This window comes from Meleagris gallopavo, chromosome 1 (genome assembly GCF_905368555.1).
Source record: "Meleagris gallopavo chromosome 1, MGAL_WU_HG_1.1, whole genome shotgun sequence".
Taxonomy (NCBI): Eukaryota; Metazoa; Chordata; class Aves; order Galliformes; family Phasianidae; genus Meleagris; species Meleagris gallopavo.
In genome coordinates this window covers 166,599,691-166,626,621 of record NC_139404.1, presented here as the reverse complement: position 1 = coordinate 166,626,621, position 26,931 = coordinate 166,599,691, and the positions used below count along the sequence as shown (strand labels likewise).

The window sequence follows — 26,931 nt, the reverse complement described above, 5'->3', positions numbered from 1 at the left end:
AAATGAATGGAGTTAAATGCTTCCTTCAAAAGTATTTTGGACGTGATTATTTCTTGCACAAATTGGTCATGACCCAAGAAATAATAGAAGTACGCTCTTCTAAATGAAACAAATTCTGCACTTTTAACTATATGCATAATGGTGTTATTTCAGCAATTCTTGCTTAATGTCACACACCTGAAGGAATTCACCCACGCACTGAAGCTCTCCTTGCTACTGTGCCTCCCTTTTGCCATTTCACCCTTCAGACAAGCAATGGGCAGCTTCACGCGGGGCTGCGCTGTGCTGCCCCAGTCCCCATGGGCTGAGCAGTGCCACATCCCAGAGCACAGCAAATCATTTAATTCCCTTTTAAGAATTCTGATATTAAAGATGAACACATCATGCTCATTTTCTAGCACTTCTATGCCATTGTGCCATTTAACAGCACCGAAGAGGCTTTGGAGGATTTTCATTTGATCATCTGTGTTTCAGTGGAGCAAGTCCAAAAACTAAGCACTGAAATGATAGCAGTGTTGAACAGTGTTTTTGTCTGAATTGACACAAACTGTTTTATGCGAGGTACTCACTGCTGAGGAGTTACCAGAAGAATAATACTCACTCATTTCTGCAAGCTTTTGTTGGAACTTGGACTCCTGGGGCAGGTGTTTGCTGCAGATAGAAAGCATTCGATTAAAGGGAAGTTAAAAACAAAAAAACCCCACCCACATAAATCAGGGTTAGTTCATTTCATTGCTATTGCCTCATCTTATAAAGATACAAACTCTATTTTCCTCTACAGTAAACTCAAGAGACGTTTTATTTCTCATACGTCTAAAAAAATATTTTTAAAGAGTGGCTAAAAACAACAGCACAATTTGGCCCTCAGCATAAATACCTGGGTGTGAGGCACTGAATACATCCTTGCTTTTAACACCCGATGTCCAATTAAGTATTTTGCTCCGTCCCTTGTTTAATGTATTTATGGAAGTTCAGAAATAAACAGAATCATAGAATGGCCTGACTTGAAAAGGACCACAGTGATCATCTAGTTTCAAACCCCCTGCTATGTGCACGGTCACCAACCACCAGACCAGGCTGCCCAGAGCCACATCCAGCCTGGCCTTGAACGCCTCCAGGGATGGGGCATCCACAGCCTCCTTGGGCAACCTGTTCCAGTGCGTCACCACCCTCGAACAGAAGTTAGGATGCATTCTGGGGGCCCCGTGAACCAAGCCTAAGCAGTTTAGCAGAAAGCCACCATCAATCTCCTACCCTCCATCTGCCTCATCTTGCCCTTCTATATCGAAGCGCAGCCTCTTCAGTGGCTTAGGGGCATCGCTGGGCTCTGCACTGCGCTTTACGTGGCTCTCGCTGTTGCACACCATCTGGTTTATTTTTTGAAACTTTTCAGAAGTCTGAAATCACAAGAAAATAGTGAAAGAGTTGGTCAATAAATCTTGAAATTACTCAAACTTCCCCAATTATCCACTAAAAAGTTACCAGCTCTGTGAGTCTGCAGCCTAAGAACTCTAACTGCAGAATCATAGAATGGTTTGGGTTGGAAGGGACCTTTAAGATCATGTAGTTCCAACCTCCTGCTATAGGCAGGGACACCTCCCTCTAGACCAGGTTGCTCAAAGTTCCATACAGCCTGGCCTTGAATGCTTCCAAGGAGGAAGCTCCTTCCACAACAACTAAAATACAATGCTATACTTTTTAAAAGCTAAGTCTGAATATTTGAAAGAAGTGAACGGAACATCCCTGTAATCTTTGTGCTTACAAATTCCATAAAATGACTACATGAAACGAGAGCCATGAGCCAGCTCTCTGGCTGCCAGCAGGCTACCCCGTGCCTCTAACACCATGCATTCAAGAGCAGACAATCAGAACTGTAAAACTTACCCCAAACGTTTCACCAATTGACACCAGAATTCTGCCGAAGGAAGAAAACAAGCATTTCAGTGAAGCTGCCCTCCACAGAGAAGCACCCATTAATTTGCACAGACTTTCTTAAGGCATTAATGAAGCTCTTTAACAGTGCAAACTTAAACTGTGCTTTGCTGCATTCAGATTATTCACATTTCCATTAGGACCGGTGAAAGCCTAATTGTCAAATCCACCATCCTATACTGATAAATGAGAAGCTGTGGCTTGGAAGAATGAAAGATCCACACAGCCCAGCCCTTATCAAAAGGAAATGCTGAGTACCTGATAATCAGCCCTTAATCATTACTTTTAGATGTTTGCTAATCAAACCCATATAAGTCTTCAACCTAAAACATGTGATAGCATACCCTAGTTGGAAAAGCCCACTACAGATTTGCACAGGCTTTTCAATTCTGAGATGGAAATGCTGTTTACAGGTAATATCACTCCTTTGCTGTCATCCTCTGCTAAGAGCCAGTGACCCACAGTTTGAATCACAGAATGGCCCGGGTTGGAAGAGACCTCAAGGATCATGAAGCTCCAACCCCCTGCCACAGGCAGGGCCACCAACCTCCCCATTTAATACTAGACCAGGCTGCCCAGGGCCCTATCCAACCAGGCCTTGAACACCTCCAGGGACGGGGCATCCACAACCTCTTTGGGCAGCCTGTGCCAGCACCTCACCACTCTCTCTGTAAAGAACTTCCCCCTGACATCCAACCTAAATCTCCCTTCCTTTAGTTTAAAACCATTCCCCCTTGTCCTATCACTACCTATCATGTACCTATCCTATCTCCCAATCACTCCACTCACTGAAATGTTTGTAACCAACGTACCTGGACCTCGGAGTCATCTTTGTGGGAGACTGAAACCCATCAGAGAATTTGTAAGGGCTCTTCAAGGGTGAGATGTAGATGTTATTGCCTGCAGGGACACGCCGAGGAGAATTGGAAAACTGGTAGGGGCTGCGAGGAATGTGTGGGATAGGTGACAGCGTAGGAGGCTATAAAAAAATAACAGTATCAGAAGGTTTTATCATCTATAAATTCCTATTCTATTAAATAAACAGTTCAGGATACAACTAACACCTTACCCTGTTGGAGGCATACTGTAGGATGTTTGTCTTCAGTTTCTGCATGAACACTAAGTTGTAGAAGACTATAATGGAGTCATACTGCTCTTCTCTGATAAGAACACGTTTGAAAGTCTGCAGAGTGAGAAATAAAAATTAAGTTCTTTTGTTTGTAAGCGCCTTAATGAGCTTTTTCATGTTAGAATCAAGCCTGCAACTGTAACAGGCCTTTCCATATATACCTGTTTGACATATGACCATATTTTTTACTTAAGACAGCTGAAATAAGTAATCTGTCTACTCCCCCTAAATGTTCCAGGAAAGTTAAGTAGTTCTTAAAGGAATTTAAGCCGCTTTTGAAAAACCCTATCAGTACTACACTTGAACTTCTCATCTAGTCTCCAAATAGAATCATAAACTGTTACTTGCTATCTTTAATTAAAAGGGCAGGAGGAAATTTGCTTTCTGAAAACTAACATTGGTTCAACATATTCACTATTTTGCAAGATGCTTACAGAGATACTTAGTATTAGAGCTAATTTTCTACTCTGTAGGGCGAATATATAGAATCATAGAATGGCCTAGGTTGAAAAGGACCACAATGATCATCCACTTTCAACCCCCTGCTACGTGCAGGGTCACCAACCACCAGACCAGGCTGCCCAGAGCCACATCCAGCCTGGCCTTGAATGCCTCCAGGGATGGGGCATCACAACCTCCTTGGGCAACCTGTTCCAGTGCATCACCATCCTGTGTGTGAAGAACTTCCTCCTACTATCTAACCTGAACCTCTCCTGTCTCTGTTTAAAACCATTCCCCCTTGTCCTATCACTGTCCACCCTCATAAACAGCCGTTCCCCCTCCTGTTTGTACGCTCCCTTCAAGTACTGGGAGGCCACAATGAGGTCTCCCCAGAATATAATGAAGCATGTGGACAGTTTGTAATGAACATTCCTATCCTTGTGTGTAGCTTGTTTTGTGGGTTGCTTTTTTTTAAGACAAAGAAGTAAGCAAGTAATTTATAACAATTTTATGGAGGGACAATATTAAAGAATTTCCATACCTCTTGATTTGTATTGGGCAGCTCTTTGTATGCAGAAACTATTGTTTTAAATCTAAGATCCACATTCTTTACTTTGCATATGCCATACATGGAACACATCATGATCTATTAATGAAACAGGAAAAGACAACAGGAAATGCAGTAAATAAGATGGGTTTTCATTTCCAGTTTAGAAATCCTTTTTTCTCTGCTAGTTGATGCTTTCTTCCTTTTAACACAGAAAGAAACTCCAGCATTGTGAAGCTTTGCTACTGAGTTTTAATCTGTATTTCATGAACCGTCATTAGGAAACAAAAGCAAAAGCTCAGTTTATAAGCTGTTACTGGTTGTGCTCTCTAAGCCAGCTTCTGAAACTCATTTTGCTTACTGCAACGTCAGGCTACAATAAAAAAGGTGATTCAGCCAAACATCTTCTCAAGGAAAATCAGTATTTTCTTATAAAAATTAACAGTCTCTGGTCATTATTTTGAAAATAGCTATAAATGGTATTTTGGATATTTGATAGTAAAAAAAATCTAACAAGCAAACCTGAGATGATCAAAAGGACACTTAACTAAATTAATTTCTGCTTTGAGTCATCAACAGAAAAAAAACCCTCAAGATTATAATTTTTGACATCTTAAGAATGTGTAAGGAACATTTCTCCTCAGGAAAGCCTTTTCAAACCTTATGTTTTACTTTTTAAAAATGTTACCTGGTCCAAGTGCCTGTCTCTCATAAGCTCATACTCATTTTGCAGTGTGTGCTGGAAGAGGGTCCAGATCAATGGTTCCAGGTCAGGATGTTCAGAGAGAAGCCGAAAGAACAGGGTATGCAATCGAAGATAGGCCAATCGAAACACTTGAGAAACGAAAGAAAATAGGAGGTATACAAAATAAGAGGAATGTGATGGAGAATGGGCAGCAATTAAGTGTTTACCAAGTCCTACCACAAGAGCTACAACCCATGAAATGAAGTAGCCAGGTTCAAAATGAATGGAAAAGACTCGATACAACAGGTAGTGGACATCTGGAAGTCTACACTGCGGATGCATTGTACATGTGCATGCTAAAAATGTTGGTTAAAAAGTCTTGACAAACATTTGGAAAATTAGTCTATTGTGAGTTATTAAACAGACACACTGCAGAAAGCTCAGGAATACCCTGAGCTGGAAAAAGTCAAAGCTTGGGAAAGCATTTCAGGGGAATCTCCACATACGCTTGCCCAGCTCTTAAGTTGCCCACGACACCTATTTGTGGTCAACATTGGAAAAAGATGATAGAAGAACTCTTCATCAGAGCTAATATGGTCATTCTTACAAACAGTAGATAAACTTTCAGTTGAAATTTAATATGCCTAGTGAATGAGAGAAAGATTGTGGATGAAGTCTACCTAGACTTAGTAGAGCTTTTGGCTCTGTCTCCCACAGTGTTCTCCTAGAGAAACTGGTGACTCATGGCTTGGAGAGGCATACTCTTACATGGGTAAAAGCTGGCTGGATGGCCAGGCCCAGAGAGTGCTGCTGAATGGCTGCCTAGGGAGGTGGTGGAACCACTGACCCTGCAGGTGTTTAAGACCTGTGTGGATGTGGCACTGAGGGACATGGTCAGTGGGCATGGTGGGGATGAGCTGATGGTTGGACTAGATGATCTTAGAGGTGATTTCCAACCTTAATCTCTGTATGATTCCATGTAGAGTGCATGTATTAACCTTCTGGTAACTTTTTATTATTTCTTTCAGTGGCAGTTAAGAGTTTGTACCGTGTTTGCTACATATCTGTTATAACCTATTCAGTAATGCTGAGACCTGAAAAGGATAAATAACAAGAAGAAACTTTGCAACTTCAGTATGTGCAGTAGCAACAAACCTTTTTTGTAGAACAGAGAGAGGGAGGTAGATTTCTGTGGCTTCTGTGTTTGTGAGGTCGCAGATGGCTGAGCATCTGGATTAGAAGTACTGCTTTGAGGGTGTCCAGATGCTTTCTTCTTAGGAGATCTCACAGGAGAAAGATACCTGGGGATTTAACTTCTATTAAGCATTTTATCATCAAAGAATAAAGGAACAATTTTACATGAATAATATTGGAACAAACTCTTCTCTCTCCTCCAGTAGGGGAAACAAATTGGTACTGTAACCTGTTATTCTCATATTATAAATTAACAATTCAAATTATTGAATGAATTGATTAAATACTAATCTGTATTCTTTCCTTCTACAGCTCAAAACAGCAAGAGAAATGTGTTAGTGACAGCACACAATGGAGCTGCTCCACCTTTCTCTCTTCCTTCCCTTCTCCTCTCAAAACTCACACCCTTCCACTCGCTTCAACTTCAACTAACACCCAGCCAAAAACATTTTTCTGATAAGAAGACTTATTTATTCCTAGGTAAGGAAGAAAACAGTTTGCAAATACAAGTTTGATGGGGCCTGGACTTAAATATTAAGGGAGATATCAACTATACATTTCACTAGACATCAAGCATATGCATCACTTACAGATCTGCTGCAGTGTGGTTATGTTGGAGAGGCAGATTTAGGGTGGAAGTGGGCTCAGGTTGATCGGTCTGACCTTCTCGTTCTTTTGACTGCTTGATAAGATCAAACAGAGGTGAATCCTAGAAAAAAAAATCCCAGTAAGAGTACATTACACTGAGAAAAGCCAGCCAGACTGGACAGACATTGTTCCTTCTCTAAAAAATAACCTCCAAAACATGCTGCTCAACAGGAGCTTAATGCCTTGAAATACTTCAGAGTATGCAACTCGTCAGGGTATCAATCAATTGTAACTATTAAAACACACCAAACTTCTATAAGCAGTCTATTAGATACAGTTTGAGGCATTCTAGAGTTTCTTACTATTTCCTATTAAATAGCCACTCCTAAAGAGAAAAGCACATGGGTACATCAAGTATGATTACAAAAGGTCATGATCCCTAACAACACTTGGGTAACTGAAAGGTACCAATGAAAGAAAGGTACCATTTCTGCTCCAGAACCTACCCAACATTTCACATGTAATAGATAACATACAAAACACATTCATAACTCATCTAACTGCAGTGGGAACAATTCAAATTTCTGCAATATCATTTCTGGATGTGATTGTCCCAGACCTACCTCTGGCAATTGCTATGGTAACTCCACATGCATTAAGTCTCTGCCCTTATACCCGACTGAGATCTTAAAACTACAGTGACCTGATCCTACTTTGGTAGGTTACTGTCCCTGTATTCAACGGGCGTGCTGTTGGAGAGACATGGAAACAGCAGTCTGATATTATAAGACATGTCCGATATTTTTATTTTCTTTTGCCCCCTCCAAGAGTCCACACATTTTAATTTTAAAGTGAATTATTTGGACATTAGGTAAGGCAGCTGGAATAAGCCTGAACCTACTAAGAGCTCAAGGTAGGAAGCAACGAAGAGAGGATTTAAGTGAAATGAGGATGGATCTGGCTGATGTAACGTTAGTAGTACTGCTGACATGAGTAATAAACAGTAGTCCTGCAGAAACAGTGTCTCAGGCTTTTGTTGTTTGTGCGTCACGTATGCAGTAGAATTCTGCTGAGACATCAAGATTGCAAGGGAAAATACTTTGGCACCATAGTTATAATTAATTCTGAAAACACCAGGTTGCTGGCTCCTGTTTGTTACATCTTCTTTAAACATGACTCCCATCCTTGTGGATAATGTTCCTTTGCAAGAATGCAGCATGAGAAATCCAGAAGCAATGGAAGAACAGCTTATAAAAAGCAGCTGCCTCTTCAGAGTGGAAAGCAGTACTCCTACAGACAGGGAACAAAGGGGGGCACAACCAGAAATGCAGCATTTTCCTCCTAACAGTCCCCTAAAAGCCACAAAATCGATCAGCTCAACACTTCCTGCATAAAGCATCATTTTGCTGTCCAAGGTCTGTTTGGTTCTACAAGTTCATGTGTTACTAAAATATGACAGCACAAATGACAAATCTTTACATACAATAACAGCCAGGTATGCAGCATGCAGTCAAGCAAGTTGCATCACTTGGCTGAAGGTCATAAGAAAACATCTAGCAAGATCAGGCCAGTTCTATTAGTATTAAAACCTGCATTAAGACTCTTTTAATTAAGTCTTCACTGTAGGAAAAAAAAAAAGAGCCCTTTGCTTCTGAAGTTTATCGACTACCAAGTCAGATCAATAAGATGAGAGTGACTTGAGATTCACAACTTTTCATACTGTGTAATTTGTAAGTTGTGCTTTTGAGCAATACTGAAGCTGTTCCATTCATAACAGAACAAAACATAAGTTACTGACTCATAACCACAGAGTTATTTCTCCATCATTTCTCAACCCGACCTTGGACTAGTTTGCATCATCTTTCCTTGTATTTAGGAGTGCACGTGCTTCTCACTTGTTTCTTTCAGTGCTGCTCTTGCTGGAAATGCACAGACATAACCTTCTCCACTTCTCATTCTTCTGGCCACTTTGTCTCTTCCTTTTTATTATTCCCACCAGCATGTCACTATGCTCTGAAGGATCCAAGTTTCTTTCCAAGAGCAGTCACTAATTCATGGTGAAAATATCTCATTCCTCAACTAAGAGAAATCTCACCTCATTTGATCCGCATTTTAATTACTAATAAGTGGAAAAGTATTGTTTTCTATAAAGCATCAGTAAAAGGAAATGGAATTGATGGAGGGCGAGGGAGGGACAGGTCAAGAAATGGAAGCAGAAGTTGCAGTTTTTGAAGTTAACACTTCCAGTTCCAGGTCCTCCTGCTCCGACTGTCACTGCACGGAGTGCGATTTCATTACAGATAATCACAGGATATCCCAAGTTGGAAGGAACCCATAAGGATCACCAAGTCCAACTCTTGGCTCCATGCAGCATCACCCAACATCCAAAAAACTATGTCAGAGAGCGTTGTCCAAACACTCCTTGAACTCCAGCATTAAACTCTCTGATAACAAGATAGTGAGAAAGGACACTGCAGCTTGCTACCTATGAAAAAGTTCTGCCTACTTTTACATCATTTTCCCTGTTCCTTTCCCCCTATTTGCTAGTGTTGACATTAATTCAGCCTCTGCACAGGTCAATACGATGCAACAAAATGGCAGAAAGTCAACAGAAAATGCAAAACATGATTTTGAGTTAAATCAGCTCTGCAGAGAATTGAGCCAAGAGAGCCAGAAGAAGCATTAAGGTCAGGGCAGCAACCACTCTAAGGTTGGGAGCAAGCAGGAAAGAGAAGAAAACAGCAAGTATGAAACTTCTGCATTTACTCACAACAACCCATTAAATTAACTGATTTTCACCTTGGATTTTATCCTACAAGGATTTATGAGATGTCCTACTTTCCACCAGTTAGATGAAGTACAATAAGCAAGAAAATATACACTGTGTTGCAAAATCTACTTAGAGCAGCAAGACACAGCAAGTCCAGTGTGCCTTTTCTGGCTCCCCAGAATTCTCATTAAGCCAGTGGTTAACAGTGTATGATCATAAATAAGCGGCTGTCACATCCCAGTTGGTTCCCAGCAATGGCTGGACATCTTAAAACAATGACTCAGTGGGAGACCTATGGCAAAACTTGGTTTCTTGAAAAGCCTGCAGAAAACTGTGTCAGTGATGGGATTTGCACATTTATTTTTTTGACTTGGTGAAAAGGAAGGTGAGCATCGTGATAATCACAATTTCCATGGTAAAACCATATGTGCTATGTTTCTCCCAGGGAGAAAAACCACTATTATTTGTAGCTTTCCAAATGCACAGCCACAATGATCAAATGAAAACCAGATACTGTTGAAAGATGTTGAAACACAGAGAGGTGAGTTTTTTGCAAATGCATCTACCCTCCGCCGTACAACATTCATCAGTTGCTGATGGGTTTAATTATAACCTTGACTTCTCCCTTTACATTTGAACATGAAAGTTCTTCTATATAGCGAAGTGTGTTCTGCAGCTTGCAGTGATTTTCCAAGGAAATGTACTAACCAGAGTTTATTGGTGCAAATTCTGATTGGCTTCGGTTACACTGTTTGGTATTCAAGACTCTACATCTTGCTTGAACCGATGAAGCGTAATGTCAATAAGCAGACAATTTACCAGTCCTCTGAGTAAGTCACAAAAGAACTTTAACCCCCAGGTCCAGCTTTATCTTGCTGGAATGTTTATCAGTAACTTCTTTTTAAAGTGACATTATTCACACTATCTAGTACAAATTTTATATTGCTTTCTAAAGCTTTTAAGCAACACGTCAGGTCAACAGGTCACCTCCAATGCATTCTTTTCACATGAAAGGGGTTTTGCACAGTTTTTACTTCAATGCCAAGCAAGTGATTCATAATACTAGATGCGCTCACAGAATAAATTTTACTGATAAAATGAAATGCTGCTTTTAATTTGAATCTTCCATGCATCAGCTAGCCAAGCTCCACTTCAAGGAGGAAGGACATGAGAGCTAAAATTTCTCACAGTCAAATAGGCATTGGCAGTAGAATCAGTAACTATCAGTAACTATCAGTAACAGATAGAAATGTGACTTGTTCCCCTCTAACCATAACTCTGCAAAACCAAACTGGGCATTACTGAGTCACCAGGCCTGGAGGTGTTCAAGGAACGTTTGGACGTTGTGTTGAGGGACATGGTTTAGGGAGAACTATTGGTGATGGGTGGATGGTTGGACTGGGTGATCCCATGGGTCTTTTCCAACCTTGGTGATTTTATAATTCTATGATTCTATGGGGGGCAGATTAGGGAGTGATGATAGCTGCACTGCAAACACTTGCAGTCATTTTGCCCCAGCCTGCAAGCTCCTTTTGTGGACAAAACAGGTTGAATTTCTTGTTGGCTAATCTTTATTTGGCTATGATGAAACTACAGGACACATGGATGCTTCCCACTTTCCTCATCTTTACATTAGCTCTGTCCCAACTCTATGTTTAATTGGACTTTGGTTTCCATGAAAAGATTAAACAAATGACCTATGGCCTTAAATACAGAGGACAACTGCCCTTTTGGGTTGGGGTGTACTTCACTGACTATAAAGGAAGTCCCAGAGCAGCTTTCCTCTCAGGCAGTTTATAATTTTTATAAATTGACAGTTTATAATATTTTAAAGTCTGCTTTTGTTTTTGTTCTTGTTTTCTACTGCTATACACTTCCATTCCTTATGGTAGTTTTCTAATTGATTTTCAATTTCCAATTATTTGTCCACCATAAATTTTACTACGATGTTTATCACTGGACCGTGTGTCTCAATGCCCAGTAACATTGTTTTGTAACAATTAACACCATCACAAATTACTGAGTCGATCAACGCAATACATCACATTAAGAAACGTGTTTCTTCATACTATGATAAAAGGTGGATGTGATTTTGCAAGGCGAAACAAAGCCAATTTAGAATTGACAACTTTGGAATGAAAGCACAAAGACTGCATGGGAACTACCAATTCCCATTTCTCTTGTTCATGACAGAATTACACGCTTGGAAAGCAGAATGTTTGCAGTTGTATTTCAGAAAGGTTACACAAGAAATGGCATTGAGAATTCTGAATTAGGTTAGGTCTGTCACAGCAAAATATACTTCACAGTCTTAAGGTATATGAAATACAAGACTAAGGACAACGTTTTTGTTTTATTTACATGTACACGTCCCCTACTAAATGAGTTGCGTTAATTAAGTTATGATTCTATTAGGACTTTTGTTCATTAAAACAAACATTAACGTTAACAATTACAGTACAATCATAGAATCATAGAATGGCCTGGGTTGAAAAGGACCACAATGATCATCTAGTTTCAACCCCCTGCTCTGTGCAGGGTCGCCAACCACCAGGCCAGGCTGCCCTGGTGTTAACTTCAAAAAATGTAACTTCTGCTTCCATTTCTTGACCTGCCTAATAGTTTAACTCATATAAGAATATTGTCCAATCTGCTTTTAACTCCTTAGAGCACTTGTTTATTTAATACAAGAGGCTTTCTTAGTGATCTTTGGTATTTAAAAAACAGCATAATGTTGGTTTACAGAACGTAATGCTGTCATCAAGCCTTGTGATAATCTCCTTTTATCTAAATGCGTAATGGGCAGAGAAAGAAAGAAAGAAAAAAAAAAAGTAGAGAAAAAACAACTAGTTGTGGCATCTGAAAGGCTTTCCTCTTCACACAAGAGGTTTGGAAAGTCATAAACTACCAAGGAAGTGACAAGCACATACTGATGGCATTTAAAATCACGTAAACTCCAATGATTTGAAGTCCTTGACAGCAAGCACATGAACAGCAGATCTGAATGAATGTCCTTGCCCCAAGCTTATTAGGAATTTTCAAGCCAGTTCTCTCACATTTCAGCTTCTTATAAAATAAGAAACAGTTACTGCACCAAAAAAAGAGCAATTATTTTGTGGTCTGACATTTAGAACCCTTCATAGCTGATTTAGACCCTGTTTTAGGTAGTCTCAAGTACATATACAAATGTATTAATACGAAATCAAGCAACTCTAATGGGGGAAACAGCAGTTTCCTAAAAAAAAAAAAAAAAAGAGATATCTGAAGGCTTAGTGAGAAATGTGTTCAGATCTCTTCAGTTAACAGCAGGCAAGTAAGGTCCTAACAGACAGGCTATGCATTTTAAACTAGTGTTGCTTTAAGTAAGGCTGTAAATCCATTATCTTTACAGCTTCTCTTTACAGTTTCTCTCCACTCCCAAGACTGCTCTTCATCAGGTGGTTCTGTATTAACCAACCCCCTGTGTTTCACAAGGTCGCTCAGCAAAAGATCCTGGACCATCTCACTACAAGATAGAAGAATCATAGAATGCTCTAGGTTGAAATGATCTTAAAGCCCAGCCAGTTCCAATCCCTGACCACAATCAGAACTGCCATCCAGCAGCTCAGGCTGCCCAGGGCCCCATCCAACCTGGTCTTAGATGCCTCCAGGGATGGGGCCATCCACAGCCTCCCTGGGCAGCCTATGCCAGGGCCTCACCATCCTCTGAGCAAATAATTTTTTCCTAACATCTAGCCTAAATTTCCCTGTTTTTTTTTGTTTTTGTTTTTGTTTTTTTTCAGTTTAAAGCCATTTCCCCTTGTTCTATCACTATTAGACTGTGTAAAAAGTGGTCTCCCTTCTGCTTATAAGCTCCCTTCAGGCACTGGAAGGTCTTCCACAATGAGGCAACTGACACATCTATAACCCAATCACCAGTCGAATACTGAAGAGAAAAATGAACCATGGGCTTTAAGGCCATTCCCATTTGCCATGACAATGAAACTACCTTTTGAAAGAACTGCTTCAAAAGGAGTTTTGAAGACCAGCCTACAAGCACAGGACTACATTTTCATTCAGCTCTTTCTTTGTTTAAACTACTCAGGATGACCTTGGGAAAGCCACATGGCTTGCAGTAGGTTCCCACATGTTTCTTCAGCAGCCTTTCTGCTTAACGTTCACACAACTTCAACCACAATTTAAAACAAAGCTCTCTGAGTAACTAAGGAGTTAATATTCAGCACGTTAAAACCTTCACTACACAACTGCTCTAAGTCAGCATAGCCAGTATTGCACTAAAAGACACAGTCTCAAACCACAGAACTGTGCTTTTTTCTGTTCTGCTGATTTTCTTCTTTCTTTTAGGTGAGGGTTTCTTGTTTTGCTTAAACCCACTCGGCAAGGGAGGCCTCAGGCTTAGTTTTACACTCTGGGCAGATTCCCTATGTATAGCACTGTATGGCAATGCCAGCGTTTGCACAAAAGGTCAAATAAAGAAACAAACAAGCAGCTGTAGGATGACATGAGCCAGCATCTTTCAGTGGCAGCACCAGCATCAAGAACTGGAAGATAATGCAAAGAAATCTCGTGATTTTCAATGACTGGGTGATAAAGTAGTCATAGTACTTAATGACAAAAGCAAAACCAAAGGGAAAAATGACCTTACGTTTACAATCCATAGGGCTCTGAAGTCACTGTTATTTTAAGGCGAGATATTTAGAGTCGGTGTGAGTAAAATGCCAACTCATGGCTCAGAAGTCCAAGTATAAAGAATTATTAGCAAAGTACTAAAATAGAACTATCATTATGCCTGTACTGTAACCCACAGCATAGCAAAAAAAAAGTCATCAAACTAAATTAGCAGGCAACAAAACTGAAAGCCAAAAACAACTGTTCTTTTTGCATACAGCCTGAGAGTACAGCCATGGAAGCAGCCAGCAAAAAACACTGCAAACATAGAAAACACCTTGCTTCAAAAGACAACCATGCACAAAGGTCCACAAAGCACTACAGAATACAATAAAACCCTTGCTACGTGTTTTTACTGAACATTATCTACAAAAATTACACTGTAGGCTAGTTTTTCCCCAGAGGAACTGCCACACGCCTCTTCCAGATAGATCTTTGGTCTGAAGTGGTAGTGCTGCTAGAGAAACAACCTTATCTGAAGTTATTAGCATGTTTATTACCTTGCTCCCAGTTGTAACCGGACTTCAGTATGAGTCATCTGTGACACATCTAACTTGCCAAGGTTTTTAAGCAGAAGCCAAAGGTCTCAAAGACAAAGGGAACTCGAACTGGTGTTTTCTCTCTCAGCACAAGAAACTGTGCACAGTATGTAAACTAAAACCCTCTTGACGAGAGCCATTGGACTGTCGGAAATGGCGACGCATCAGTCAGCAACAAAATGTCCTGCCAAAAATCTTGAGGTTGAGAACTGCATCAACAACCTTAAACTGTGAAAACATTATAGAGTGTGAAGACTTTGTCAGCAAAGCAAGATGAGATGCATTAAAGGACCAAAAGTATTAAGAACAATACTTCTGTAATTAATTCTCATACACGAAAAATCATTGCATTCAGGAGCAAAATAGCACTTAAGCACTTACTTTCTTCAGAAGAAAATTTGGGTCACTAAATACCTACTTTGGTAAAGACGATGAATTTCTATAATTGCTGTGGTAACAACCAAGCAGATCGTTACAGCACCGTATCACACTAAGCTCCCTCTTTCTAGTTGTTTCTATTCTAATTGACTTTCACAGTCACTGTTCCCAGAACCACAAATCAAGAGTTCCAGGAATTATTTTTCCCAAGTACAAGCGTAGACACGACACTGCTCTCACATCTCTCATCTTCTACCTGGCAAAACACTCCAACTGTGATTACAAAGCAGCATTAAATGTGGAAGAAAACAAGCAAGCATAATGACATGCTGATGAAAACAAGCTACTTTGCCTGCCCTACATCAGGCAGGAAGCAAGCATGTAACCTCTTCGTTTTATTGCTCTCTCTCTGTGCTGGGATGCAGATCATGGTGCACCAGCTCAGCCCCTGCATGATCCACTGCAAGAATTCATAGCACTAAAACCTCTGACTTAACTGGCAACACGTATCTCACGAGAAACCATTTCATTTAAGTATCCTTCAGGTACCAGCAATGTGGCATCTCTTAGATTTTCGGTTTAAGTCAACAATTCAGTTTCAAGTCTCATTTTCTTCCCAGTTTCTCATTAGCTGGACAAACGTAGGCATAATATATCACCAACAAATCTCTTAATCCAGTTGAAGCAATGAGCGTGCCAGGAAACTCTGCACACAGCCCTTTTTTAAAAAGCACAACACTATCTTTTTTGCTGAGTTTTCAATTGGACAAAATCAGATACACCAAAAAATCTGCCATGAGAACATGGACTGCTACCATGAGTTGCAAATACTGAAAGCGCAATCCTCTAGAAAAGGAGCATGAGCTGGGACAAGTCACGTTAAGAAGCTGCAGTAAGAACAGAACAATGTATGATACTGAAAAGTAAAAATTACTGTGACTTGCAACATGCATTGTATAGTTTAAGGTAGGAAATGAGGCAAAGAAATTGGGATTTGCAAAAGCAGTGTGATATCCATGCTATGACACGGATGGAGCTGAACATGGTGAGGGATGTGAAAGATAACAAGAAGGGGTTCTAAGGGCTGGAACACCTCTCCTATGAAGAACGGTTGAGGGAACTGGGTTTGTTTAGCTTGGAGAAGAGAAGGATCCGGAGAGACTTCACTGTGGCCTTCCAGTACTTGAAAGGAGCATATAAACAGGAGGGGGAATGGCTGTTTATGAGGGTGGATAGTGATAGGACAAGGGGGAATGGTTTCAAATTGAGACAGGGGAGGTTCAGGTTAGATATTATGAAGAAGTTTTTCACACAGAGGGTGGTGACGCACTGGAACAGGTTGCCCAAGGAGGTTGTGGATGCCCCATCCCTGGAGGCATTCAAGGCCAGGCTGGATGTGGCTCTGGGCAGCCTGGTCTGGTGGTTGGTGACCCTGCACGTAGCACGGGGTTGAAACAAGATGATCATTGTGGTCCTTTTCAACACAGGCTGTTTTGTGATTCTATGATTCTATGGCATGATTCTACCATCAGTGTTGTGCTTCATATTGAAATGCTACAACACAAGCAAGAATACCATTGTATAAAACATATTTAATGGTCACTTTAGGAAAATATTTCCATCTGAAAAAAAAGTACACATAAAAATGAAAGAAAAAACAGATTTGTAGTAAAATATTCTTACAGTAAAGCACACCAACATTTTGGGCATAAACCCATCCCTTATGATGAGTTTTGATTTTAGTCTGAACCTTTACTTTTGTGATCACCATTATAGGCAAAGGAATAGGCAAAGCTCAGCTATCTCAGCCCACAGCCCATCGGGTGTTGGAGCACAATGACAAAACAAACAAGATGCCTCCAGATGAACACTTCTGCCTTGGAAGCAATCGGGTAACCATCGGATAAGATGCAATACCATAAAGACAGAGAGCAGTGCACGGGAGGTCAGATTAACAAAATTAAAGGAATTCTTGGTTGGACTAACTGACTTTTAAGGGTCCTTCCCACCCAAAATATTCTAGGATTGATTAGTCTTCATTAAAAACACATTCCTCCTAATCTGAGCATAAGAAATTCAATTTTGGCATTATGACACAGAACAGCAGAAAAATCAAAAAGACACCTCCAAACTTGTCTGGACAAAAACCTAGAAGACCCTATTTTTTTTTAATTTTTTTTTAATGTTACACTCATTTCACACTTTTTAGCTATTTTATAAACCTGGTATTTTATTATTTACTAAGTATTTTTCCTGCTGTTTTCTCCATAAGTTTTACAGTTAATGCTGTAAAGCTAATTCTAATATTATGGAGCTTGCTGGCCTCCTTGCCACCCAGGCTTCCCTCTGGTTGTTTCACTTCTCCTCTTCTTCATGAGAGCAATTTCACCAACCCATGGCATTGGCTGATTCCCTCAACTAAGAGCTATAAATCTGTACATCCATAACAGAAACAATCTTAAAATTTGTTTATCTACACTAGCTTTTCATACATCCGAGACAGAAAAATGTACCCAAATACAAGTATTACCAACAAATGATGGGAGTCCAAAGAATCCACAAAGTTATCCAAAGATCCTCAGAAACATGAAAGAAACTTTAATAAAATGCAAAATACACCTGCTTTGATATACTTGTAACGTAGTAAGATGCAGCTGAACCGGAAAGGAAGGGCAAAAATCATAAAAAGGGGCAAAAAAATGTGGTAAAATCTACACGTAAAATCCAAGAGAATGCACCTATGTAGTAAACTGGTCGCTGGGATGTAAGTAACACATACAAGAAGCTCAATCCAACGCTTGCCAAATGTAACCCAGGTTATTTTTCAGCAAATAAAGTAAGACAGGATACTCAGTGCCTTTCCTCATGGCCACACATCAACACTTGCTTCTGAAGACTCATCAATGTAGGCTAACTCAGGCTCTGGAAAAATGGGTGGCAGAACATCTCCCCCTCAGCTATTTAGTAGGAAATGGTGCAGAAAATTACTACCTTTCTAATTTACACCATAAAGGGCAACCCTTGAATGCTGTTCCATGTATATACAAGGGCCAAAGATATAGCGTTTGATTATTCGATATCACGTGATGCAATTGTTAATTATTACTTCATATAAAATGAATGTTTTTTAATTCACTTCGGCAGTTTGATGGATGGTACAAAGAACGGCTGGAGGAAACTGCCATTTTGCTGCCATTCTGGATTATTTGAATAACAAATAACAGATATGTAGACAGCTGCAGCAGTCAGGTGACAGCACCACGTAGTCAATCTTCTCATTTTTTAGCTTCTTTGAGGCAGTTAAAAAATAATGTACAGTGCTATTTTTTTTTTTTCTTAGTTCTTTGAATTACAGGAATCGCCACGTAAAGATAAGTGACTTTAGCAAAAACATGTTAGCGGACAGATGTGTCTGAGCACTGAAATGCTGTGACAAACACAAGTTAGATCAACAGATAAGCCCTGCTGATGCCTATGAAGCACAAAAGCCTGCACTTAAAACAGTCAGATTTGCATAACTTTGCAGGGACTGAGGGCAGCAATATTAATCACAATCAAACTTTAAAACCAACTTTTACAAAAAGGCAAAGTTAGCATATTTTTTTCTGACATGTCAATAGCAGATTTCCCATTTCACAGCTGAACAGCCCTGGGGGCATTCAAGGCCAGGCTGGATGTGGCTCTGGGCAGCCTGGTCTGTTGGTTGGCGACCCTGCACATGGCAGGGGGGTTGAAACGAGATGATCATTGTGGCCCTTTTCAACCCAGGCCATTCTATGATCCTATGATAATAAACATCTGGCTGCTTCCACATGAAAAATGTCACATTATTCAGTAACAACATGCTTTTTTTTTTTTTCAATACATATATTCAAGCTTTCTGAATTTTTTTATTGTCAGAAATTTTCAGTCGTTTATAAATGGAGCAAAACCCAAAGTTTCAATGTTTCTGATGAAATCACTGCATTTTACAATTCCTATTTTGAGAAGATTGAAGTGTTCTGCTTCAAGTTTTACTTCCTGAAATTTCAGGAAAATGAAATTAGCTTCTAAAGATTTTTTTTTTTATTATTTTTAATTATTTTTATTGTTATTATTTGGAAAGCCCTTTGGGAAGAAATTTCATTGAAATTAATTCCCACAGCAAGCTTATAGCTTGGAAATACATTTCCCAACGAAAAGCACCTCACCAGCCTTACAGAAGCCCCCCAGAATATTTCCTTCTAGTTCTCCAACTCCAGAATGCGTAAAGATTGCACATTATACAGACAGTGACGCAATCCCAAGTCTGTTGAATTTTACAGCTTCTCTTTATTATTTTGCACTTGAAAGACAAACCGTAACTGCAGCTTCACCACTTCCCCTTATCCCACCTTTCACATATTTTCCATTTGCCACCAGGAACATGCAGTTCAATACTGACGCTCTGTGTGTTCCAGCTGTGCAGACGTGGAATAAAACTCACCTCTCCCAGGCCAGAGGACATAAAGGGTTCACCTTTTTAAATATATACATAAATTTTAAAAACTTTGCTATGAAAATGAACTCAGAGAGGATTACCTTAAATTTCCATGAATTTAGAAAGTGAAAGCTCTAATCTCTATTGTATTCAAAAAAGGGAAAGCTTTCTCCTTCAAAAAAAAAATCAGGAATGAAATGAATACTTAAAAATACAAGTCAACCCCCAAATTTCAACATGCTTCTGGTAAGGAAATGAAGCATTTTTACACCAACTCACTCTTAGTCATATATATACATATATTTTTAATATATATATATGAAGTTATTCTGTGCATTCCAGTGTTGTTCTCTCTCTCTCAAAGGAAGACAGACAAATAACACGTGGAAACAGTTGTCAAATGTAAAGGAATTACTTTCTTTGGGATGCAGGTTTACTCTGCTGCTTTTGCTTTTATTCTATAGAAAATGCCTATTTCTGCTTTTAGTTACTGCCATATCTGTTACGAGCAGCTTCGCTTCATCAGTGCAAACATAAATGTCACAATCTAAAACAAGTGTAGAAACCAAAGCATATCTGCAACATATTACAGTCCAAGATGCACCCACGAGTGCGTGAGAACAGCAGGCAGAAGCCTTACATGGAAATGGCCGTTTAAGGAAATCTCCTACGAGGACCTCAATTCAGATGCAAGAATCAACTAGTACTCGTCCTACAAAGTAGATTTCTGTATATTTTGAACTTATTTTGAACAATAACTGACCATCTCCTTTTTTGTCACCCACTGTGCATTTTCTACAGCTATCTAAAGCACGTGCATCAGTGATTCAGCCAGAGCAGAAGCAGCAGACAGATGTTACTGCAAACTTCCAGTGAACTATGTGGGTGCAAATGAAGGAATTCTTGAAGTCAGACATACAACTGACAGCCTCAACCTGAATTTCTCTCTCTGCACCCAACTTCTTTGTCTTTCTGTTTTAACTGCACGCTACACAAGGTACCTGTGGCGTGTTTGTTTGTGGTTTTCTAACTATCTAAATTGGTTGATGTGAGTCAGTAGATCTTAAAACGACAAAGAAAATGGAAACTGATGCCAGTAGTGAAGACTGTCGGCTCAAAGCAACCACAACAGTGAAGTAAGAAGACATGCAGAATCTTCAATGCCAACTGTTAGGCTGTCATCCTGCATCACATCCCTATTGATCTCAAACAGCAAAGCGCAGCGTGTTACTGCCCATACTTATGGCCCTTCGTGAAATAATTCATCAAGCATACATGGTTCTATTTTATTAGTAGTATCACTACCTCAAACCATTTACATTAAGATAAATTATAGGCTGCAACATCAGAAATGGAGAACTCACTCTTGAGCTTAGCAGACACTTCTAAGCCTCACGTGGCCAACACTAAATTGATCTCAGGCCAAATGTCAACACAAATAGAATTTGAAAGCCTTGAAGTTGAACATCCAACCACAACACTGTGAAATTTCACAGTTGGACTAAATCAGCATTGTGTGCACTGGTACGTCCCTAATGGCACCTGAGCATCTGCACCTTGAGCTCTCTCCTCTGCTTTAAGATTGTAAGCACAGCCACAACTACAGCAATCACGTGTTTGTTGGGATTTGTTTAAAACCAAATCATTTTCCTCAACCAACAGACTGCATGTGTACATAAATTAAGAGGGAAAAAACAGGACTGAAGGGAGGGCAGGATGATTACCTTGAGCAACAGCTCACGTTTAATCCAATGTAATCATTGTAATTATACAAACCAATGTAATCATACAAACCATACCCTCCCCTGTTTGGTGCAAAGAAACATAAAAACCTAATGGGCTCAAGAAGTATACAGTTAAAATAATATTTGTAGACAGAGGTAGGAACTCTGTGGTCTTCACTAAATAACAGGTACCAATACACTCTTATCCCTTGTCCCCATATCAACCAATTATTTCTTTTTTAAAAAAAAAAAAAACAAACTTATATGACTGGTAACTAATGATAAGTTTTGAAGCTTTCAAGACTACTGCTTTTACCACAGAAGAGCAGGATTCATGTAGACAGAAGTTAATTTTTTCCATCTCTATCAGTGCACTGCCAAATCATCACAGATAGCAGCTGAAAAAGTATCACAAAACCCAGAAAAGGGAGCAACTGGAATGCATGACAGCATGTACTGCCAGCCACCAGCTGGATCTCACTATGACCTTTGCAGTCTTTGACGTGAGCACTGATATGACCACGGAAATTGGTCATGTATTGCAAATGTATTTGCTAGGATTAGTTTTAAACTAAGTAATTTTCCTCATTCAGTAGACCACTTTCATGACCTAGAAGTATGTGGGGGAACCTAAACCATACCACATGTATGGCTCACTGGAAACTACAGAGGAAGGCTTCTGATCTCAGTGCTCAGAAGAGATCACTGAGGCCAGGCGGAGGGACTCCAGCATCCCTCTTTTGACACGGCCACCCCAACATCTATCTCCCAGAATGGCTTAACTCTTCCAGAAAGTCTACTAATAAATATTCACATGATCTATTTATTTCCGTCATGAAAGATGTCTTTTCATTCAAGATTAAGAACCCTGAAGAAGCTTATCTGATGGAAAAAAAATTGCTTCTCCTTTTTAAAATCATGCTGCTTTGGTTGGTTTGGATTGTCCAACTCCATTATTTCCAAGATTTCAGCAGAAAATTAAAAAAAAAAAAGTCATGAGACGCATGCCCTGTGTCCTTCCTACGAAGTTTTGACATTTGTGTTCTTAATTTCATAGAATCACAGAATCACAGAATGGCCACAATGATCATCCATTTTCAAGCCCCCTGCTATGTGCAGGGTCACCAAGCACCAGACCAGGCTGCCCAGAGCCACATCCAGCCTGGCCTTGAATGCCTCCAGGGATGGGGCATCCACAACCTCCTTGGGCAACCTGTTCCAGTGCATCACCACCCTCTGTATGAAAAACTTCCTCGTAATATCTAACCTAAATCTCCCCTGTCTCAGCTATTTCTAATTTCTAGGTACAGCCTGATTGACACGCTGGAAAAGTAACTGCCCCAAGTGGTCAACACAACAACAACAACAAAAGAATGAAGTGCTGAATTTGTGTTTCAGCACAGCAGTTTTAGAAAACTGGGCTGGAAGGAAAGAGCCACTGTAGGGATAAAGTCAGCTGAAGTATTTATAAGACTGTTTACCAGTAGTAATGACATGCTACATAATCATTTACAATTATCTTATGATGCAGAATTTAAAGAGGTTTATTTGCTGACTGACACTTTTAGAAAGTAATAGTTCTTCACGTTAATCAAGTCCAAGATCTGCTTTTTGGCAGCAGTTCTCCCCAGACAAGCATTTTCATGTCAGGATTTATCTCAGCTTAATTAGCTTACCAGCTTGAACAACTCTTATGAAAGTTTATTTCTAACTTCTTACATTCTTGTTTTGTGAAGGAAACCAAAGTAATTCCATGTTTTTTTTGTTTTTTTTTGTTTTTGTTTTTGTTTTTCAAACTCTATGAATGACTATGGTAAATTTTTTCAATAGCTTCATAATGCCGTCCTGTATAGGAATGAGAATAGGAATGTGGTTTTGGGCTTTGTGTGCTCTCTGACAAGCAGAGGTTAAAATCCTCTCATATAAAGGCAGAGGCTTTACTTTGTCAAAGTTGCAGGAGGCTGCAAGTACTTGATGTGGTGGCTGCAAGTAATTTGGCATGGAAGTGAAATGTATCTTAAAGACCTATGTGGATAAATAGCACTTATCTTCACATGGAACCAGCCCACCTCAGTACTGGAAAAAGAAGAATGGGAATAGATGTTGAGCACAAGCTTTGACTAAAGACCTAAAAAAATAACAAGTAATTACCTTAGAAACTAAACAAATTACAGCCTTCTTTCTCTAAATTCTGTCTGTCCCCATTTCATCCTGTATGTTTGGAATGGTTTCCAAAATAATTAATGAAAAGCCTTCAACCTCCTTATCAGAATTCCTCGTCTTCTCTTAATTATGCCATCTGAGTTTTTAGTTCTTTTGTGAAAAAGCCACATTTCCACACCTGCATTATTTTGAATATGAATTTTCTGTCATTGAACATTTTGCAAATTTCTATCCGTTTCGCTTAAACTCTGAATTTCTAATACTATGATTTAGAAAGTACAAACTTAAGTAGAGCCTGAATATACCAATCTTAAAGAAAGCCATTTTATTTATTTTTATATATTGAGAGAAATTTTAGATCTAGTAAATATTTCAATCGCGTTTGTAGAATGGTTGGATAAATGCCTTCTTTTAATTAAAAACTTTTTAAAAATGCAAACAATCCAGGTATTTCATTCTTATTAAGGTATCCCTCTTCCTACTCAACATTTAAGAAACTACTTTCATCCTATTCCCACCCATTCTAAATAATATTGCAAAGATTGCTCACTTATCCTAATGGAAACATTTTCTTTCCCTCTAAATCACGTCAGTACACTTTTTAGCTTTTCATATTTGTGATCCTTTACTTTTTAGCTCATTTGTTTAAAACCACTCAACTGAAAACTTAAAGCTTGAAAATATTTAATGTTATCTAACCGCCAACTAACCTACTGTCCTATCAGCTCTGCTTCTACGATGGAATTGTCTGATGTCCAATGTATTTTGAAGGACAATTTCATACCATCTCTTCACAGGTGAATACAATGCAGTACACCTGAAGAAGTACTCCTCAATTAATTTATAAAGCACAGCTCCAGACATCATCTTGAGCTGTGTCTGGATACCCATTTAAAACTGCCTGCTCACAATGTCACTGCCCCAACAGCTGTACAACATCTCCTACATATACCATACAGCCTCAGAAAAAAACACCAGACCACACAGCAGAAGCAGCATTTTTTATCACCTCTCAGAGTTCCCCTTCTTGCCAAGCAGATTCATTCAATTAGATATGTAATAGAAATGGCAATTTCATTCTTCATGCAAAGTAATTTCTCCCTTCAAGCATGACTACACAGAGGGAGAAGAGGCTTAAAAATTGGCATTCTATAACCCAGAGAAACAGTTGCTGTTCGTATCAACCAACAGTAAAAATTGAGCTGGAAGGGAGGAATAAGTAAATGATGCTTTTCTTACCTGCTGTTGCTGCATTTATTAGAGAAAAGTGCGGGGCATCATTTTAAATGCACCAGATAACAAGTGATATATCAAAAATATACAAATATTTTGTCTAATTACTGCTTGCTCCCTCCTGACATTTTCATAATCAATTTCTTAGGGAGGGAAGAGTTAGGTTGGATGTCAGGGGGAAGTTCTTTACAGAGAGAGTGGTGAGGTGCTGGCACAGGCTGCCCAGAGAGGTTGTGGATGCCCCGTCCCTGGAGATGTTCAAGACCAGGTTGGATGGGGCCCTGGGCAGCCTGGTCTAGCATTAAATGGGGAGGTTGATGGCCCTGCATGTGGCAGGGGGGTTGGAAATCCATGAATTCTTGAGGTCCTTTCCAACCCAGGCCATTCTGTGATTCTTAAAAAAAGAATCACTTGGAGCATCAAAATAATTCTAGAATGTAAGAAAAAATCTTCTGCTAGGATTTCCATGAGTTGCACGTAAAATGCAAACCAAGAACCTTTATGCAAATCTTTATCAGTCATCTTAGTGGCCTCAAACAGTGCTATAACTGTTCACGTGTATTTATAATGCAAACGACCAATCTGCATATCCCACTATGCCATTTACATACTTCTAGGTAAGCTTCATGTTAATTAAGGTAACTGGAACTCTGAGATAACAAAGCTCTTCTCACTGTTAGACACTGCATATTCCTATCAGTGCTACTACAAGAATTATTTCCAAACTTGCTTGAAATTAACCTTGTATTTTCAGCTAACATCCAAACTGCTATGCTCAACAGAAACCAAAGAATGCCAAGAATAAACTCTAAGCTGTAAACATATATTTTCTGAAATAAAATATTCTAGAATAAGTATCTTCTATGACATACTTCAGGACCTAGTTCTGCATTTTTTCCCATCACTGTAGGAAATTCTTCCCTGAATCCTGCTCCTTTTATGCAAAATGAAAATGAAACAAGAAGAGAAAAAGTCAAATTAGTAGCATTTTAAAGATTCTTAATAAGTCTCTCAAGAATTTCCTCTGTAAATGAGAGTATAAACTTCAGGTAGACCTGTAAGTCTTACTGAGGATTACATTATGCTAATGGATACTGCAATGCCTGAACACAGTCCCAACAGCAGCACTTCTGAGTTCTACTTCAAAGGAGACTTTTCAGCTTGGAGAGAAAAGCAGCAAAATATACTTATTTGCCTCTTAGTTACTTAAAAGTGGTATCAATCAACTTGTGCTCATTTTCCTCTCAAATTATATACGGAGAGCTCAAGGCTGGGCAGGGCTTTGAGCAACCTACTCCAGTGGGAAGTGTCCCTGCCTACAGCAGGGGAGTTGGAATTAGATGATCTTAAAGGTCCCTTCCAACCCAAACCATCCTATGATTCTATATAAGCTTTGACACAGTATTCCTAATAAAAACATGCTCTCTGTACTCTTCATTCAAATATTAGGTATAAAAGACAGTGCAAAAAGCAGGGAAGAGATTTTTTATAGCTAAAGTGATCCAAAGAAACTGCTCATTCATACATGGACATAAAACAACTGTAGAAAGAAGTGTTTCAGAATACACCACCCCACAATCTTAGAACTCAACTAAAAGTGGCATTTTCAATGTAAGATTTCCACATTAATTGCACATATTTTTAAGAACAAAGAACTAAATCAATCCTTCAAGCTTGACCCTTCAAGCCTGACTTGCATAGAGACACCAACAGAACATCTATATTTGCACCCAAAACACTGCCTCTACATGAAGACAAGGAGCGGGGGGGAAAGGGCTCCAGCAAGTTTAATTTAAACAAAAGGAGAGAAATTGTTTCCTCTTTTTGCGAGCAGGGAAGGAACTGTTGTGCTTCCTATAAAGGAAATTCAAACAATTCTAAAGAGAAGAGAGAAACATTTCAGATGTGCAGGAATGAAGAACTCTTATTTTTTCTGAGCTTCCTTTTTTTCCTTTTTAAGCAATTACACAAATTATTTTAACTACAAGAACGTAAGAAACTCACAAACACTTCGCTAAATACTTCAGCTTTTGTTATTTTTTATCCTTTAAACAATATTTGAAAGATTTTTGGCATCTATGTATTAGAACATATCCGGGGAAACAAAAACTAATCCAGAAAACTGGTAAGTCAGTCTAAACGTCCACTTTTGGCGGAAAATATTTAAGTTTTCTTTTAACTTTTACTTGTTACTGGTGTGTGCAGTTTCATTTGCATCAAGCTAGCACATTTCCTGATATGTAGGAGTCTTTTACTGGCAAAACAATAAGTCATCCAGTATTAGTCTGGCTAGGTAACAACTAGTTTTGTGGTGTCTGTTCACCATAAAACATGGAACACTCATTTTAAGACTTTTCTGCTACACTTGGGTTTTGCTGTTGTTGTTTTGTTTGTTGCTTTTAAGGAAAAAGGCAATTTTCAGTGTGCTTGTGTAGGTTGCTCTGAAAGTAATGCCTCCTATCTATTTCCATGGAAACGACA

The 26,931-nt window shown here is 39.3% G+C and overlaps 1 protein-coding gene across 1 annotated transcript in view; it reads right to left on the bottom strand.

Moving 5' to 3' along the window:
• Positions 1–26,931, bottom strand: part of RB1 (RB transcriptional corepressor 1) — a 77,530-nt gene that overhangs the window by 1,774 nt on the left and 48,825 nt on the right. Inside the window, 9 exon segments of the mRNA XM_085215856.1 lie at positions 602–651; positions 1,255–1,397; positions 1,885–1,915; positions 2,745–2,911; positions 3,002–3,115; positions 4,044–4,148; positions 4,738–4,883; positions 5,890–6,035; positions 6,519–6,637. Coding sequence (XP_085071982.1) covers positions 602–651; positions 1,255–1,397; positions 1,885–1,915; positions 2,745–2,911; positions 3,002–3,115; positions 4,044–4,148; positions 4,738–4,883; positions 5,890–6,035; positions 6,519–6,637 — 1,021 coding nt within the window.